The sequence below is a fragment of the Urocampus carinirostris genome, chromosome 9, assembly GCF_059441175.1.
Source record: "Urocampus carinirostris isolate Australia breed hairy pipefish chromosome 9, RoL_Ucar_1.0, whole genome shotgun sequence".
In the NCBI taxonomy this organism is placed as follows: Eukaryota; Metazoa; Chordata; class Actinopteri; order Syngnathiformes; family Syngnathidae; genus Urocampus; species Urocampus carinirostris.
Window position 1 is genome coordinate 10,545,552 of NC_142357.1, and position 18,418 is coordinate 10,563,969.

Here is an 18,418-nt window from a genome sequence, read left to right on the forward strand (position 1 = left end):
AATCCCGGTCTGTTATGCCTTGTCCTGTTTTAGTCTGTTATGCCTTGTCCTGTTGAGTTCGTGCCGGAGGAACTCTGTATTGTTCTGTTTTGCCTCGGAGTATTGGGCGACTTTTATTTTATTAAATAAAACCTATGGATCGTCAACGCATTTGAGTTCTCCCTTCATGCCTCCTGCCTCCGTTCTGGTCCGGTCCCCTTCCACGCCACCACGTCTCGTGACAGCATTATGGTTTACAAATAATTTGGCTTTGTTAATAATTAAAATACCTTTAGACACCTTAGTTTGTATGTGTCTGATGTGTGTTTTCCAACTTAATATGCTGTCTATTGAAATTGCTTAAAAAAATAATTTCTAATGCAATGTCTATGGCAACATCATCCATTTTCACCGTCAGGTGTAGATTTGCCTTGAGATTACCGAAGAATATCACTTTCGTTTTATTTGAATTAAAAGATAATTTATTTATATCCAACCAAGTTTTTAGGTTAATTGATTCACTATTAATATTTGTTACTAAATTCATATAATTATCATAGGAATAGTACCACTCATTGACCACACCATCAGTAAAATTCTGTTTATTGCTATAATATCTTTGAAGAAATGCTGCCTGAACTGCTTTACAAGGAAAATGCTTTTAAAATAGAGATTTTTTAACACTCATAATCAAAACAGACAAAAATACAACTGTTTAATGTGATATTTTCAATGTGGACCTTAAAACAAGAAAAGGTGTGAAAAAATGTTTTTTTTTTTCATTGTATTCTACATTACAGGATATAAAACAAATGTGGTACATTTTTATGTACAACCCCTGGCAAAATGTAAGGAATCACCAGTCATGAGGAAGCCCTCACTCGGATATCTTATTCTGTAAAAAAAACTCAGATAAAAGCATAAAATAATAAAAAACGTAGAAATATAACTCCTCAGCATTCACAAACACTGAATGAAATTAAGAAAAAACATTGGAATGGTCAGTAAATATTACTTTTATAGAGCAAGTGCAGAGAAAAAAATATGGAACCATGAAAAACAATCAAAACATATCACTAGTATTTAGTTGCACTACCTTTGACTTTTATGACAGCCTGCAGTATCTGAGGCATATACTTGATGAGTGACTAACAGTATTTTTCATCAATTTGGTGTCAACTCTCTTTGATTGCAGTTGCCTGGTCATCTTTGCAGGTCGGAGTCTTGCTTTGGACAAGTTTTCTCAATTTCCACCACAGCTTTTCAATTGGGTTGAGATCTGGAATATTTGCAGGCCATGCCATTGACTGGATGCGTCTTTTCCCAAGGAATGCTTTCACAGTTTTTGCTCTGTAGCATGATGTATTATCATCTTGGAAAATGAGTTCATCATCCCCAAACATTTTTAAGAAAGCTGTCCAAAATGTCATTGTAAACTTGTGCATTTATTGCAGATTTGACCACAGCTATTTCGCCAGTGCCTTTGCCTGACATGCAGACCCATATCATTAAGGAATGTGGGAATTTAGACATTTTCTTTAGGCAGTCCTCTTTGTGAATGTCACTGGAACAGCACCAAACAAGAGTTCTAGCATCATCACCTTATCCAATCTAGATATGTGACTCATCACTGAAGATAACATTCATCCACAGTCCATGATTGCCTCACCTTAGACGATTGCAGTCTTATTTTTTGTGTTTAAGCCTCATTGATGGTTTCCTTTTAGCTTTCTTATATGAAAAGCATCTCCTTTAGGCGATTTTGCACAGTTCTGTCACATACATTGATTTCTACTTTCGCCCATTTCCTCTTCATTCATCTTGTGCATTTTGTTTTCAAGACATATGGCCTTTAATTGTTTGTCTTGGCGCCAACATGTCTTCCTTGGCCTACCAGCACACTTAACTTTAACAACCTTTGGGGGCGGCAGTAGCTCAGGAGGTAGAGCGCTCGTCTTGGGATCAAGGGATCCCAGTTCGGATCCCGGCTTGTCCGTGTTACATGTCGAAGTGTCCTTGGGTAAGACACTGAACCCCTAATACCCCCAATAAGCAGGTTAGCGTCTTACATGGCTGCAATACAAGGCCGCTATTGGGAAATGTGGAGCACATTGTAAAGCGCTTTGGGAAGTCTTGATTTGAAAAGTGCTATATAAATGCAGATCATTTCATTGAATGCTGTTTGTACTTGGTCCGAATCTTCAATACGGCCGACTGTGAACAGCCCACTACTTTGGCAACCATACGAAGAAAGTTACCTTCTTCTAGAAGTTTGACGATCGGTCTTTGGTCTCAAGAGACATCTCTCTTGTTACAGCCATGATTCTTGACAAGCCACTTAGTCCAGGAGCCCTTCAAGGTGTCATAACTACACTGTTTTTAAATGCTGACTAATGAGCAGACACAATCTAAGTCTAGTGCCCAATTAAGGAAAGGAAATTGACTGAATGTGCAATGCCTAAAATACTGAGTCAGCTTTTTTGGGCAATTTTTACATCTAGGGTAACCTACCTGCCTACCTGTAAAAGTTTCTGTTGATATTCAGTGCCATTCTGGTCTTGGGGAGTGAAATGTTTTCTGGGAAAAAAAGGTTGGGTCGACAGAACCAAAAGTGCAGAGTCAGCCTTTTGGGCATTTTTGGGTCAAGGGTAACCTATCTGACAGACACTAAGATTGTGGTCATACCTAAACTTGTTCCTCATTTTCTTAGGGGGACAGACACAAAAACAAACAGACAAAGAAACAAACAAACCGCTATAAAAAAGCAGACCATTTACCATTCACCCTTGCTTTGCTTTGATAATAACTTTTGAATACACAATTGAGAGACAATTAAATAATTAACAAACAGCAAAAACATTGTACATTTCTTCACATGACAGCTATGATAAACATATTTTCCAGGGCACAAGCACAACCTGTGGTACATCAGATGGAGTGTAAACACTTTGTCACCAATTATTACAGCCGTGAACAAATTGAGTTTGCGTATAGACATGGTGACAAAAGTGCATTAAAAATGTCACCGCCACCACCTGTGGAGGCGACTCCAACAAAAATCTTTCACAAGCTCCACACTCTCATCATCAATATTCCTCGAGAATGCGGCGTGTACAATTCTGTGAATAATTTTCAACTAATCAAAGTGGTTCATCAAAAGCATGTAATCTTGAAATTTGACCTTGTGTGCATCTGCGGTTGCCTCGCCTTAAAAGTGCTGGATTCAAAAACACTTTCTGAGTCTTTTAAGCTTAAATATTTCATGTAGCGTGTTGTTTTTAAAAAAAAAAAAAAAAACATTCACATTCATTTTTCCCATTTATGTGTTTTATAGTCTGAGTCCACTGTAGAACCTTTCATAGATGTTTACTTCCACTGGTCTTCATTCCCTCAGTAAGGTAGTAGAGCTCCAGCTTCATCCTCATCAGTACACTTGCAGACTAGTCAAGAAACAAAAGGATTAGAGAGTTTTTCAACTGTTTTTACTGATATACAAAATGTTAAATATAAAAATGTAATTAATTTTATATAGATAGATAAACCAAAGGAGAGCTTTGGAGGGTGATTTCAGGCTCATGTGTGTTGTTTTCCTTTATTTTAGGATAAAAATGGTCGATTAAAAAAAGGGTTGTTGCAAATACAATCTAAATGCCAACCCAAACCCCAAAAGAGATGAAAAAATAGAAGAGTTTTTTCAAGTGTGTCTAAGATAGTCACGTACTTGCAAGGACGCCACCTTTAAGGTTAAGCCGCAGTAAACAACAACAGTAATAGTTGTTTATTTGACTTAAATGAGTCAAAAGTATAGATACGTAAATCCAAATGAAACCTAAAATGCAAATGTAATTGCTGGTAATTGGTTTCAATTTAAGGATTTTTTCTCATGTTTTGAAAAATCAAAATGATAGTAAAATTGAAAACAAATTTAAAGTGGAAGGTTGGCTTTACGAAGAGAGAGATAAAAATATACTTTGAAAAAAGAAAATGTAAAGCTTAACATTTTGAAAACGTATCTAACTGTTCTGCTACTATTTTGATTTTTTATAATTAACACCTCCTGGTGGAAAAATATCATCAAACAATATTGATTTAGATAATAAGAACAAATAAATGAAATATCATCCATCCATCCATCCATCCATTCAGCCCATCCCAGCTATCTTCGGGCAGTGGGCAGGGGACACCCTGAACTTGTTGCCAGCCAGTCGCAGGGTAAACAGGGACAGACAATTTGTTCGCTCATTCACACCTAGGGACAATTTGAACCAGCCAATTAACCTGACATGCATGTTTTTGGAATGTGGGAGGAAACCAGAGAGCCTGGAGAAAACCCACGCAAGCACGGGGAAAACATGCAAACTCCACACGGGGAGGTTGCAGTAGCTGGACTTGAAGCCTGAACCTCTGCATCGTGGGACTGCACTCTCACCACTTAGTCACCGTGCCACCTATTATTATTATTAATATCAATAATACTCCACACAGGAAGGTACGATTTCATGACCTCAGAACTGTGCCGCACACGCGCTAACCACTGCTCCGCCGTGAACTATCATATAAATATTTTTTCAAACACTTGTAGGTTGAGGTATTAGCATTTATTTTACACTCACCTAGAGGGAGTTGACGTAATTGTCCGCCATCTTACTGCTACGGGTAGACAAAAAACTCAAAAAGGCAGGGGGAAAGAGGAAAAACTAATATAGTGCATTTTGTTTAAATGGTGTCTCCGTAGTTTGTGTTATTCCTTGTGCTTTTTCACACTCCTTTTCGGTTGAACCATACAAACTAACGACTTCTTTTGGTCAAATAATACACCAAGTCCCTTTAAGATAAACATGTCTTTATCAATTTCAGCCTAACCTTTAAACGTGCCTTTAAGTATTCCCATGAATACAAGTGCCTCTTTTGACAACCACAGTAATAGATCAAATGAAATTATCTCAATTATTTTCAACATCTTAGCAAACGTACGAGAGTCATGTTCTTCATCATCGTCCTTCTGTAATGCTCGTGGTCTTGATAGACATTGTTGTCCTCGCCGGGGTCGTCTGCGAGCATGTACAATTCCCCGGCATGGACGTCAGACATGTTGACCTTTAGAAAATGATGATGGAGGCAAATGTTGACAAGTTAGATGGATGACCAGTCATTCCATAGACAGATGGAGATAATGTCGTGTGATTATACTGCATGAGTGAATTCCTACTTGATATGTTTTGGGGTCAAAACCAAGCCACAGAGTGAATCTGTAGTCGTGGGTGCGCAGGGAGTAGCCCATCACCTTTATGTCTTTGAGGTCAGGGAGGTCAGAGTCTTCCTAAAGAAAAAATAAATAAATGAATAAATTCATATGTCTAAGAGCCACGTCTGGCTAGTTAATGTTGTTGCATCATTCGATAACGCAGTAAGTACAACTAGGATTTAATGGGTTCCTGCCATGGCTGCATGATATTGAGAAAAAAAACCTAATAGCGATTTTTCGGACCAGCTTTGGAATTTCGATAAGATTTTCCATTTTAAAAAGAGGTGCATTTTCTGTGCTAATTTCGTTATTTTTGTAACTACTTACCTTAACTTCGACTTGGGACCAGATAAGGCTTCATGCTATTGCTCCATGCTATACTCATCTTCCACGTGATTGCAAAAGAAAAAAAAAAAAAAAAAAAAAAAAAAAAAAAAAAAAAAAAAAAAACCTCAGCCGAGACTAAAAAACGACTATTTCTGTGTGTTCTAACTTCACTAAATGTTAGTAGCCGTGCAATGATTATTTCAGTTGGGGACAAAACCTAAGAGTGTTTCCTTTCAACAGAGACAAAAACTGTCCAGATTCTCCAAAGGGTTCAACAACAACATTCAATTTACTTTGGGTACGTCTTGGATGGAGATTTTGTGTGAATTTTACAGGAACGTTAAGAGCTTAATTTTAAGTTAACAGAGCCCTCTTCTGAGGAGCTTTGTAAGGGTTGCTTTCCATAAATCCTTGAAAAAACGCGAGGTGTCATACAATTACACAATCGCAATATGCACATCGCAATCCCGCTTAGATCTCAGTTCATCGTACAGCCCTAATTATGGAATAGAATAGAATTTACTTTTATTGTCATTCTTTGTAACCATGCACACAGAACGAAATGTCGATACACCTGACCCGCACAGTTAAACTGTAACGAGCCGTTGCAGCCACAACCACACAGGGCGCAGCCATTTTAGACCCAAATGCTGCGTTGGGAGTCATTAGGTGACCAAACCCCCCAACTCCAACCCTTAATGCCGAGCGCCAAGCAGGGAGGCAATGGCAATGAGTACCAATGTTGTAAGTATGACTCGGCCGAGGCTTGAACCAGCGACCTACCATCTAGGCTACCGAGCTGGTAGGGCGCCAATTCCTGCCTCCAAGCTTATTAGTACTACTGGTTAAAACATAATGTCAAAGACCAAGCTGCAAAAAGAAAACACTGACAACCCCAAGCAAATGACGAAAAAATAAATAGTTTAGTAGACAAAAAAGGGGGAGAAAACATCATTGGATTTTTAATTGGCAAAAACAGAGGAGCAAGCCCAAAAATATAATCTAAGAAGTTCCAGCCAGTTCTAAAAGCCCTCCCCTGAGCCCTTTTCATTAAATATCCTAGGTTACAAAAAGCAGATCCACCATAGAGGGTTGAGGGCAGTGTAGTACCATAGACCGTATACACAATCACTACAGAAGAAAGTTTCATTTTAATTTTATTAAAGTTGGCTTGGACAGTTTTGTTTCATCTTACATTTAACCGTCTTTCCAGTTAATTTACTTTATTCATTATTCAAAAAAATAACGTTACTATTGTAAAAGCTAATTTCGTGTGAGCAGTTGAATCCACCAGTGCAAAGTTATCTTTCAGTATTTAAAATATTTTTGAAATGATAGTAATAGGGGCAGCACGGCGGCACAGTGGTTAGCGGGTGTGCGGCACAGTTGAGGTCATAAAATCGAACCTCCTGTGTGGATTTTGCGTGTTCTCCCCGTGCTTGCGTGAGTTTCCTCCAGGCACTCAGATTTCCTTCCACATTCCAAAAACATGCATGTTAGGTTAATTGGCCGGTCTAAATTGTCCCTAGGTGTGATAAGCAAATTGTCTATCCCTGTGTACCCTGCGACTGGCTGGCAACAAGTTACAGGGTGTCCCCTGCCCACTGACCGAAGATAGCTGGGATGGGCTCCAGCACCCCCGCGACCCTACTGAGGATAAGCGGTGCAGATAATGGATGGATGGATGATGGTAATAGTATCACCTGTGGTTTATCAGCAGGGCGTGGATACTGGCTGAAAGAAACAGAATCGACAGGATTTTTTATAATTTTGGGTTTAAACTCATGTGCCAAGTTCCTTCCGTCAGTGCACAGCTCCACCTGAAGAAAGAGGAAGTATTTTTAATTACTTGACATTTTGTAGTTTCCCTAACTCTACTGTAGATAAAACCATATTTGACCTGTAAAATTTCATGTTTAAATATTCCCAGCACCAAACGTGGTGAGGAAGATGGGTTAGGGTTTACATGGCAAGTCAGAAACGGAGCAGTTTGATGCACACCCAGCAGTTTAAATCTGTAATATATTTTAGACTATACACTTCTGTGTGTGTGTGTGTTGGTCATTTCTACCACACAATCGGATAGGTTTACTTTTGTTCTCTCTTTTTTTACTCAAACAAGAAGCCTTCAAAACGGCTATTAGGCTTACACTTTTATTCGAACAATTACTCAATCAAAGTGAAAAATCATATGGTTTACTTAAATCGTCACTTGTTTATAGCAAGGGTGTCCAGACTTTTCAAAAAGCGGACCAGATTTGGTTAGCTGAAAATGTGTGAGGGCTGACTATTCAGCCTGGCATTCTTTGAATAGTCTTTAAAAGTGCTTGGCGTTCAGCGTCGCGACCTCTTAGCTCGCATTTGTAGCATTTTCATTTGACTTAAAGGGTCTCGTGAAAAAGCGCTGTTGTGCCATTAAAACAGCTTCCAGTTGCTTCACCTTTTCACAGCATTCGTTTCCAATTAGCTTTTTGTAGTCAGCATGTTTCGTTTGGCAGTGCCCCTGTTGATATTATATTCCTTGAAAAAAGCACAGTGTTTTGTTCAAATTAAACGGATGTAGTTGATTGGTTTCGGTGAAAAAAAACTTCCACTTGTCTTCAAAGCAGCAGCCTTCACAGTTAACTTTCCTTTTTTTATTCACAGCGGCAACTTCGGAATGGAGTGGGCTAAACTTTTCACAGAGCCCCAATAGCAAGGTGGGCAAGGTGCCAAAAGGCGTCCTGCCATTATCTGGTGAAATAGTGAATCTTGTGAGGGAACAAATGTATTTTATTACTGGCAGGCAACATATTATTGATTTTATGACAGAGGCTGTGTGTGGGCCAGTAGAAATTTAATCACGGGCCGTAATTGGCCCCCGGGCCGGGCTTTGTACTTCCCTGGTTCAGCATGGAACAGACGAGTACCAAAATGATGTATCAATATCGGTGCCAATACCAGTCTTTTATTAAGAAGAAGAATGAATGAAGAAGAATGAATTAAGGTATTGTGCTGATATACATTTCCAGTTTTAGCCATTTAAAGGCACGGTGTGTATTTTTTGACGACTAAATATCGCTGCGTTGTGTCGTGCAATAGAAAATAAAGAAGAACACAATCTTAAGTGAACAAAAAGATTCATTTTTTTTCACCCACCCTTTTGCAAGCTTTTAGTTTTTTTGGGGTACCCGTAGCATCAAGATGGCGGCAATTAAATCAGGTTTATTTAGGTGAGGCTCATGTAATGTAAAACCTGGGAGTAGTTAAAAAAATAAATGATTATATGATAGTCTATGTATTTTTGCTTTTATTTATTTTTTATCTTTTTAAAAGAATAATGTTTTGAACCACTAGAAGAAACAAATACTGTACACTGTCCCTTTAAAAACCAGGAACCTAAAACTAACAGAAACTGACATTTAATGAATGCAATAAAAAAAAAAAACAAAGGTGTTGTTATAGAGATGCACAGAATTTTTAGCATCAAAAAAATTTTCGCCCAAAATGCATCACCTCTCATCAAATATGAGGCGAACCTTGCAAAGCTGGCTTTTACCAGGAGGAAATTAGTGCATGACGCTACTGTTTATTTCTCATTTTGCACATGAGAAGGTAGAAGAAATAGAGCGCTGTCAGAATGGGAGTTTTGCCAAGCTTTTACTTACAAAATATTTTCTCCAAAGTTTGTGAGTCCAAGTTTTTGGGCCAGACTTGGGCAAATGTTTACATGCTAACACTACAGAGCTAATTTACCGCAGTTGAGCAGTTTTATTTTGTAAACACGAACTTTGCCTTTGACATTAAGTCCGCTCATCCCCAATGTCGTTTGGCTGGAGAGAGTTTTATTAACTCGTATTATAATTTTTACTTTGGGTGAATATGCGAGTGTTCTTACTGGTATGTTAAATTATTATAATCATCAGTTATCTCTATTTCCTGTTGTTGCTGTACACTGTCCTGTTCATAAAATTCTTAAATTCCACAAAAATATGTGCTTAATTAGGAAAAGACAGCAAGATGCTGTTTAGTGTGCAGCAGTGTAGCAGTGGCAAGATATTACATTTTTCATCATAACCAGCCACTTAACTCAAAGTAGAATAAACTTGTCTGGGTTATTTGTATTCATTTTTTGCAGTTTTTGCTGCTCTGCATTACTCCTTGGTCAAAAAGATTTTAATTTAAGTAGAGACAGTGTGTAATATTTAGTGGGATAAACAACTTCCAGTCAGTAAAAAACAACATGGATTTAAATACTATACAAAATTACATCAACTATCAAAGCAATTTTAATATTTGCAAAAAATGTCATAGGTCAAGAACATATAGATTTCTTTTACACTTAGGCCGCCGCCATTTTTGTCCTGCATCCTCTGAGAAACTTGCCCTCGCTTGCACCAGCTAACACAGTGCCATCTACTAGTTAAATATCACACATTTGAGCTCTAATTCTCCCAAAACAAAAAAAATGTATTTATTAAAAGTGCTTCAAATCAGCATCTCGATAGCTGTTTATGATTTTATAGTGTACCATTTTTAGCGAGTCAGGGCATTTTTTAAAAAAAATTTCAGTGTTTCAGTTGCAGTGTTACGGGGTAATGTTTCACATTTTCAGTTTCTGACTAAATAATTAATTTCAGTTCTTCCCTATTTAAAATACATTTCAGGGAGGAGAGAGTATTATCATTATTAAAGCCTACTCAAGATTTGGGTATTGTATCAAACAGAAATAACATTTTATGTAACATCCATTGTAAACATAACCTTGCTGATATAATTTCTTCCCCCTCGACTTTTTACAGACAATTAAAACAGCTTCATAGGACTTTAAATCTCATGTATTTAAAATAGGTGTGGTTTTAGATAAAGTTTTATCCTAATGATCTTATTAACACAAAGATAAAAACTGTGCATTAGTCACCTCTTTAATTGCCCATTGACTGACACATTGGCCATTATTTTTTATCACAGTTAAGTACGGATCTTTAAAAAAACTGTTGATTTAGGAGTAGGAGTACTTGGGAAATGTATCATCAGCTAATGCATGACCAACTTGGGGGCCGAGGTGCTTAACTTGTCTTAACTTGTTGGGTGTTTGGGCATTTGGGCTGGCCATGGTAAATTGTTTTGTTTTGCTACTTTTTTACTTTTTTCATCTCTTTGTTTTTGTGTATGTGTTTGTCTTACTGTCGGTTACCCCTCTCGAGGGATATGACCAGGGTAGATAGAGAGATAGTTAACTTTCCTGCTTCAGCTCAATCAAACATAGTCTGGTAACATTACAGTAAATGTAAATGATTTGTATATGTATATTTTAGTTTATGTAGAGAAATTGTTTAAGTCATCATTGAAAATACCTGGAATGAAACTTCTGGACAAGGGGGTGGTGTTTTCAGACCAGCCAAAAAAGAGGTGGTTGGAAAAACGGACACCAAGTCCACTACATTTTTCACAACTTCTTTAGCTGGAAAAGATAAAAATAAGTTTGTTTCAAACGAAATGATGGATGAATACAAATTAAGTAAACACAAATTTAGCAGTGACATGTTGTGAACCTGGAAGCTAGTTCTATGATGATAAAATTTTAAGGTCTCTTGCTTATTAACCCCATGTTGGTATGTTTGTTTAATTATTTATTTGAATATGTTTTTATTATATGTTTACCATCCAAGAATTCATATTTGAGCAGCTCTCTCAAAAATATTGTTTGAATAAGAAACAAAAAGCTGTAGGTCAAAAATGTCGGTTTTCAAAGATAAACTACTTCAAACCTCTATTTTATTTACCCTAAAGCACAAAAATTAACATGAAGTATAAGTGTAATTAGTTTTTAATTAATAATACATCAACGTCAATGCTTATGGCCAACACATTTTTCTCAAAAGTCCAACATGATGACATTCAAACTGCTCAAACACTTCCATCTATTACTTACTTGAATTTATTGATTTTTTTAAGGTAATTAAATGAGGGGGAAAAGGAATAGAAGAAAATGTCACATTATACTTAAAGCACCGCAGGACCCTACTGCCAGAGGCTCCCAAATGCATCAAAATATGTTTTTCTAGTTACATCTATATATATGGATTCTTACTCGTAATGTTGAACTTTTGCTGACTGAAGACATTCACAAAGGGAAAGGTTGATTCTCTCGGCCCATTGAGCGACGCAAGAGGGTCAGGGACATAAAACATAAGCGGAACATGTGTTGCCACGTCAAAGTTGGAATATTTTGCCCATTCACCGTGCTCACCCAGCGACCAGCCTGTAAAAAAAATAAACACAATGTGTATTAGATCATAAAATGTCCTCCCAAAAAAATCAGGTTACATTTACTTCTGCTTACTATTTACGATTACATACGTTGTTTTAGGTGGGCTTTATTTTATGTATTAAACATCCCTTACCTTAAATAAATAGCATCCTTAGTGTGACAACACTGCTCTCTAGTGGCAAATATAGCGTAACAGCATCTACATAATGTCCAACGTTCAAAAAAAAACAGAGGATGTTTGATCTCATGTATAACAAACATCACTCTAACGCATGCACAACTATGCACTCAAGCCGAAGCACCCATACCCAGAGACTAAATTACCCTCTCACATATATATTACTATACTCATATATATATATATACATATATATATATATATACATACATATACACGTTCCCACACATACTATACTCATATAAACACACTACTATACTCAGATATATATACGACTGTGTCTGTATGAGAGTACAGTTTTGCATGTGTTCTAGTATGATGTTATATGTCGAAGCAAGTATGATTTACTTCTGAAAATGGCTTCTGAAATGGCTTCTCATAAAAACCAATTGGTGTGGTGGCTAACAGTTTCCAGACAAAGTACTGTACTTCCCAAAACCCTCATCATGACTAACCATGATCCGAGGTGAAAACAATTATTGTGTTTTGAGCAAGCCCCAAGGCATCGAGGGCACTGATCAGCCGTCCAACTTGAGCATCCATGTAGGATACAGCAGCATAGTAGTGCTGGCGGATACGCAGCTAGAACACATTTAAATCATTTTTAAAAAGAGAGACACAAGGTAATATATCGGGTTTAATACATACTTGAAAATCTTTGGGAATCGGCCCATAAGGGAAGCTGATATTTAGCTTTTGGACATCATCCCGCTTCCTTATGTCCATCCAAGGATTGTAAGCCACAGCTGGAAGGCGTTGTGGAACATCTGGATCCGGAGCGATAGTCATTTGTTCTAAGGGATAAAGCTGAAGATACTCCTGGAATAAAAAAAATATGGTCAGTTTGGCAAATAAAGAACTACCAAAACACTTTTGAGGCTCATAAAGTCCATGTTTTAACATATTTGTGTTTTTGTTTGCTAATGCACTTTTTTTCAATGCAGTTTTTTTCATGAATGCCTCATTTTTTAATAAAGTTTTATTTCATTAAAAAAGGAGGCATTAAATAATACGAATTCTGCCTTTAACCACCAATGACCATGACTTTAACATTGCCTTTAATTTATATTACAGTGAATTTGATATATTCCATTAACAATATTCTAATAGCTAATAATATATTGTACGATTGGCAGACATTTTTAACATGATTCATTACTAATTTCCCCGTGACCCTAATGAGGATAAGCGGTACGGCTAATGAGATGAGATTACTAATTTACTAGAAGTAACAAACATATTTTTTTGCAGTGAATTTAAACGGATAACTTTGCTCATTTTAGGAATTAGTTTTCTTGTTTTAGTATATTTTTTGAAAAATCCAGTAAAATGATAAAAGTAGTATTTAAAGTGAGCCACATTATCTGACATGGCTCATCTCATCAGCCGTACCGCTTATCCTCATTAGGGTCGCGGGGGGGCTGGAGCCCATCCCAGCCATCTCCGGGCAGTGGGCAGGGGACACCCTGAACTGGTTGCCAGCCAATCGCAGGGCACACAGGGACAGACAACTCATTCGCTCATTCACACCTAGGGACAATTTGGACCGGCCAATTCACCTGAAATGCATGTTTTTTTTTTGGAATGTGGGAGGAAACCGGAGTGCCCGGAGAAAACCCACGCAAGCACGGGGAGAACATACAAACTCCGCACAGGAAGTCTGGAGCTGGATTTGAACCCATGACAGGTTCCCATGACATGAACAAGCGCTAACCACTGCGCCGCCGTGCTGTCTGACATGGCTCATTTAAATATATTTTTTATTTTATTGGGAAGTATGGTAGATTTTTTTTACTCAAAGTGAAAATGTAAAAGGTTAAGATCGAAAAAAAAATTAATATTCTAATTTTAGTTGTTTTACCATTTATTTAGAGATTTTTGTACAAGAAAACAATGATACAAATTATAATTATTATTTTCTTATAAATTCATTTATTTGAAGTTTTATTTCAGTCCATTGAGAAATTTAACACTTAAACCAGCCAGTGTATGACTTTTATTTTCAATTTGATAAATTATTGAAAATATTCTGTCGGGTTAAAAAAATCTATATAAATTAGCAAAATTACATTCCAATGAAAAGATAATTTTTTAACTTATTTTACTACAGTTTCTAACACGAATCGTTACAGTCCTATTAATAACATAAAAATATTTAACATGAGAATTTTTAGTCTACCAGAAGTATCTATTGTCTCAGTTTTACAATACTTTTGGAGTAGTCGTCTTTATTGTCAATGATAACAACGTAGTAAACATTGTTTGCAACAAACAACATTAGGCATGGCACTGCAAGATAAATATGATAAACATGTAATAAAGACCGAAAAGAGATAAAATACATCAAATAATGTCAGGATAAATAGGCAAAAAAATTACAAGGTAGTGCTTGAAGGCTGGCCTAAGTTCAACCGGTTAGTACAATTTTCAGAGATTGGTTCACAGTAGAGCTACGATCTAAGGCCCAAGCCCTACCCAAAATCACCTTTTCTTCCTTCTCTCAAATAAAATATAATTCGGAATTCATAAGAGTTTGGTCCCCCAAATCAAGTAAATTGAAAAGGCTTTGGCGAGTTCGCTCTTTTAAACTAGTCGGCCCTGACAGGTAAGGCTGGATTTATTAGGCTGCATCTTACCTCTAGTCCACTGTGATTAGCTTGTTAAATGTTTGTTAAAAACCCCTACATGTTTTTAGTTTACCTGCGGTATTCTGAAAGGAATGTGGGGTTTGTGAAAACCAACAGCCAAGAAGAAAGGACTTCCATCAACAGCTTGCTTTTTCAGCAGTCTCACTGCCTCATCCACACTCTCCAAGTCAGGTAGAGTTCCTCCTGGCTGCTCTGTGACATTCACTGCACACAGTAGGTTGGCATGAAGGTGGCCATCCTCTCCTTTACACATCTGAAAACCAAGAGTAGTACAGATAGGATTTCTAGAGCTATGGTCTATCTCTGATTTATTTACCATTTGAGCTTTTTTTATCCAACTTATACTATGGTAGTTTTTGGACAATAAGCACCTAAAACTGTGAATTGGCCCGACCCGATATAAAACCCACTGTGATTTATGTACCGCTAAATATGGTGGATAAGATTGGAAATACATATAGTATTTATGCATTAGTGTTACTACACAAGGTTTATGGTATATTGTATTTGTGCAATAATTGATCAATCAAACATTATTGACAAAAATCGCATATCATTGTTTGCAACGAAAATCTAACCCGGGTCATAGCGGTGGTTTGAACAAATTTATTGACACTAAAAACAGAAAACAATCATGACAATCTCAACAGCAATTAAGCACATTCACAATATTATATTCCAATATTACGTTTTTAACAGCAAACACAAAGTGAGGTTTGAACAAACCTTCTCGAAAATCAAACATATTCACAATTTCATTATATAACATCTTTGTTAGTGTCAATAGATCCGTCCAGGCCAAAGTCGATTGTCCTCGGTCTGAACAAATCCACTGACACCAACAGCAGCAAAACACAGCCATCAAGCATATTCACATTTTTTTTTATATTTGACAATATGACGTGACGATATGACGTTTTAACATTTTTTCCTGACATTTTCAACATCAATTAAACAATTTCAGAGTTATTTTCTTTTAACAGTAGTTAACCAGCGTGTAAAAGGCACCAGTGATACAAATAACATGCAGAAAGGCATGCACTTTTATCAATTATCCCACAAGTTTTACTTATGGTGTAAGATGAATGTTAGAAAATGGAGAAAACAGAACGTTGTCCTGAAAGAAAGAAATAATCGCTAAGTCCAATACATCATTAGATACACCAAAGAGTTGATTCCCTTGTTGTGCTTTTTTTTGCGTTTGTATCTTTTGGGATGCTTTTCTGTTTTCTCCATTCTCTAACATTTGTTTCTGGCATCGTGAGTAAAAGTAGTGTGATAATGAGGTAAAATGTCATGACTTTTCACACTTTATCTGTATAACTAGTGTTCTACTTAGTCAAGTATTGGCATTCTCACTACCCCAATTAGGAGTGAAGTCCCATTATATAAGATGCTTTGTGATTATGGTCAGCGACATTTTTTGACAAATCAGTTATTACATCAATATACAAATATATATATATCTATATATATATATATATATATATATATATATATATATAGATATAGATATACAATATATTGTAAGTGTATAAGATGAAAAATACATAGCAAAATGCTTTTATGGGGTGCGCCTTATTTTGGTGAGTCCAGTGCGGGAAATATGGTAACTGTATACATTGGTTATAGTACAATTAATTTGATTGCTTAAACTTTTTGTACCATACTGGAACTCATTTTTAAGTACCTTTTCTTTCTCGAATATAAATGAAGCAGGGTGGTAAGCAGGTATAGACCAGCTGTAAGGATAGTCATCAGTATGGTTGGAGGCGATGCCTGCGGACAAAAACAGCACAGCCGTTGTTTACAAAATTCAATAAAAAATGCACCAAATTCGAACAAATATCTAGTAGGTCCTATTTTCAATTTACCTGGGTGAAAAACTTTGCCCACGGACATAGTAGAATATCCCTGTGATTTAAAAAACTGTGGAAGAGTGGTGTAGTTTCCAGAATGCACTCTCCAGTAGGATTTAAAATCATACAGCCTGGTTGTATCGGGTGTGCGACTTGTCAACATTGACGTTCGACTAGGTGCACACACAGCTTGCTGCAAACAACAGGAAAATGATTAAATGTACAAAGGAAGATTGCACATTCAGGTATAATTTATGTCATTCTGGATGTGCAAAATGGGTAGCCAGGTAAACATATGTTGAGACTACAAAAAGATAGAGTACATAGTACAGTACTGCAGAGAAAACTTATATGCAAATGTACAATGAGAGGCTAGGTACTATGAAACTGCCAGTAGTGCAAGGAAAAATACAAGTACATATTTAGCAGCTGGGTAGGCTTGCCATGTATGGGATCGATTGTTTAACTGTCTAATGGTCAAGGGGACAAAGCTGATGCAGAACCTCGTGGTCCTTAGAGGGACAGTGTGCATTACTTGACCACTTTATGTCACTGTGTGGTGTAGTGCAATTGAAAATAAATGCTAAAAAGCACAAGGAAGAATACAGACGAAAAAGACTCAAAGTGACCAAAATGCACCATGTTTATTTGTCTTTTTTGGAGGTTTTAGGGTACCAGTAGCAGCAAGATGGTGGACAATTATGTCATGGGTAATGGTAGGTTAACATCATGCTATTTTTCTGACCTACGGGTATTTTAAAATGCAAGTTTAATGATAGTTTATTTATATTTGATTATCGTATTATTATAGTATTATAATATTGTTAGTTTTTTACTATTTACGTATTTTTTTACCACCAGGAGGTGTTAAATAATACACATTTTTGTTTGAAATTAAATTAAAACATTAAAAATTCCAAAGTTGGCTAACCTGTGCGAATGCATTTAGAAGCACATGACTTTTAGATGCCAGCTGGTCAATGTTAGGGGATTTTGCTGTTGGGTCCCCATAACATCCCAGAGATGTTCTCAGGTCGTCAGCAACGATGAAAAGGACATTTTTTCTGTCTGGACAAAGAGAAAAAAAAAACGTTTATTTATTGTATAACAATCATCAGCTGACAGTTTTCAAACGTCCATCTTCCAACTGTTATAACCTAATTGAAATTATATGAGATCAAACAGGAATTGAAACAAACGCGTGTTTTTTCTAGATGGTCCAGCAACAAATTAGATAACAAGCATTTCATTATCACAAATCTATGCTAAATTAGATTAAACACTCAACTCGAAATTATGTTTGAAACATGACATGTAACACGTTTCTGTGCAAAATTGTTCTTGGGACTAAATACAAAATGAAATTTTACACACTTTTAATGGATTACCTTCTCTTGCAATCACGACAATCGCAATAAGGAGGACGGCTAGAAATTTCAGGACCGTAATATACATGATCAAAAGTACGTCCATTATCTCCTACATGGAGCTAAAATTATCTTGATTTTACATCCTGTTTCTACAATTGATGTCGCCCTAAAACCCCACTTTGTTAAAGACATTAAAAATGCATAACTCTCTAGTAACTTCCGATTCCCTTCTGAATTATGTCTCCTCATTGGTCTTCACTTATGTAACCCCGCCCCTTGGTTATGTCGGGTTAGTGAAAACATGTGAATCTTGTTTAAAACAATGTAAAAATCAGTGAGTTTTTTGAATAAAATATGTCAGGATAACTTTACTTCATAAATGAATTGTATTAAACAACACATTAAAAACATAACAAAAGGACATTTACCTGCACTGTAATAGGGTTTTAGCTGTATAGTTGTCAGATAAAAAGTCAAAGTGTGCATAATTATGTCCGAACAATATTACAGTTCCACAATGCACTCGAAATTGAAACTATAAAAATTCGTATAAACCGCG

At 36.6% G+C, this 18,418-nt stretch overlaps 1 protein-coding gene across 3 annotated transcripts; it reads right to left on the reverse strand.

Annotated features, from left to right (window-relative positions):
• Positions 1 to 2,734: 2,734 nt before the first annotated feature.
• On the reverse strand, positions 2,735 to 18,418 carry ids (iduronate 2-sulfatase). Of its 3 annotated transcripts, none has more exons than XM_088344504.1 (13): positions 18,288 to 18,418; positions 17,421 to 17,557; positions 16,505 to 16,682; positions 16,321 to 16,409; positions 14,683 to 14,883; positions 12,631 to 12,801; positions 12,438 to 12,564; positions 11,625 to 11,795; positions 10,888 to 10,994; positions 7,255 to 7,371; positions 5,189 to 5,299; positions 4,954 to 5,076; positions 2,735 to 3,419 (listed from the first exon to the last, which is right to left on the reverse strand). In XM_088344504.1, exons 1-13 carry the CDS (start codon positions 18,343 to 18,345, stop codon positions 3,336 to 3,338), a joined length of 1,674 nt encoding a protein of 557 aa, XP_088200630.1. In that variant the 5' UTR covers positions 18,346 to 18,418; the 3' UTR covers positions 2,735 to 3,335. The 3 variants fall into 3 exon arrangements, with proteins under 3 accessions (XP_088200630.1, XP_088200629.1, XP_088200631.1); XM_088344503.1 differs by lacking the exon at positions 18,288 to 18,418 and adding an exon at positions 17,878 to 18,077; XM_088344505.1 differs by lacking the exon at positions 18,288 to 18,418 and adding an exon at positions 17,864 to 17,952.

Coding starts and splice junctions, on each gene's coding strand:
- ids (XM_088344503.1), bottom strand. CDS start 17,962: ATGGACGTACTTTTGATCATGTATATTACGGTCCTGAAATTTCTAGCC. Junction 16,683..17,420: donor TTCTAAATGCATTCGCACAG/GTTAGCCAACTT, acceptor TGTTGTTTGCAG/CAAGCTGTGTGTGCACCTAG. Junction 5,077..5,188: donor TTGACCCCAAAACATATCAA/GTAGGAATTCAC, acceptor CATTTTCTAAAG/GTCAACATGTCTGACGTCCA.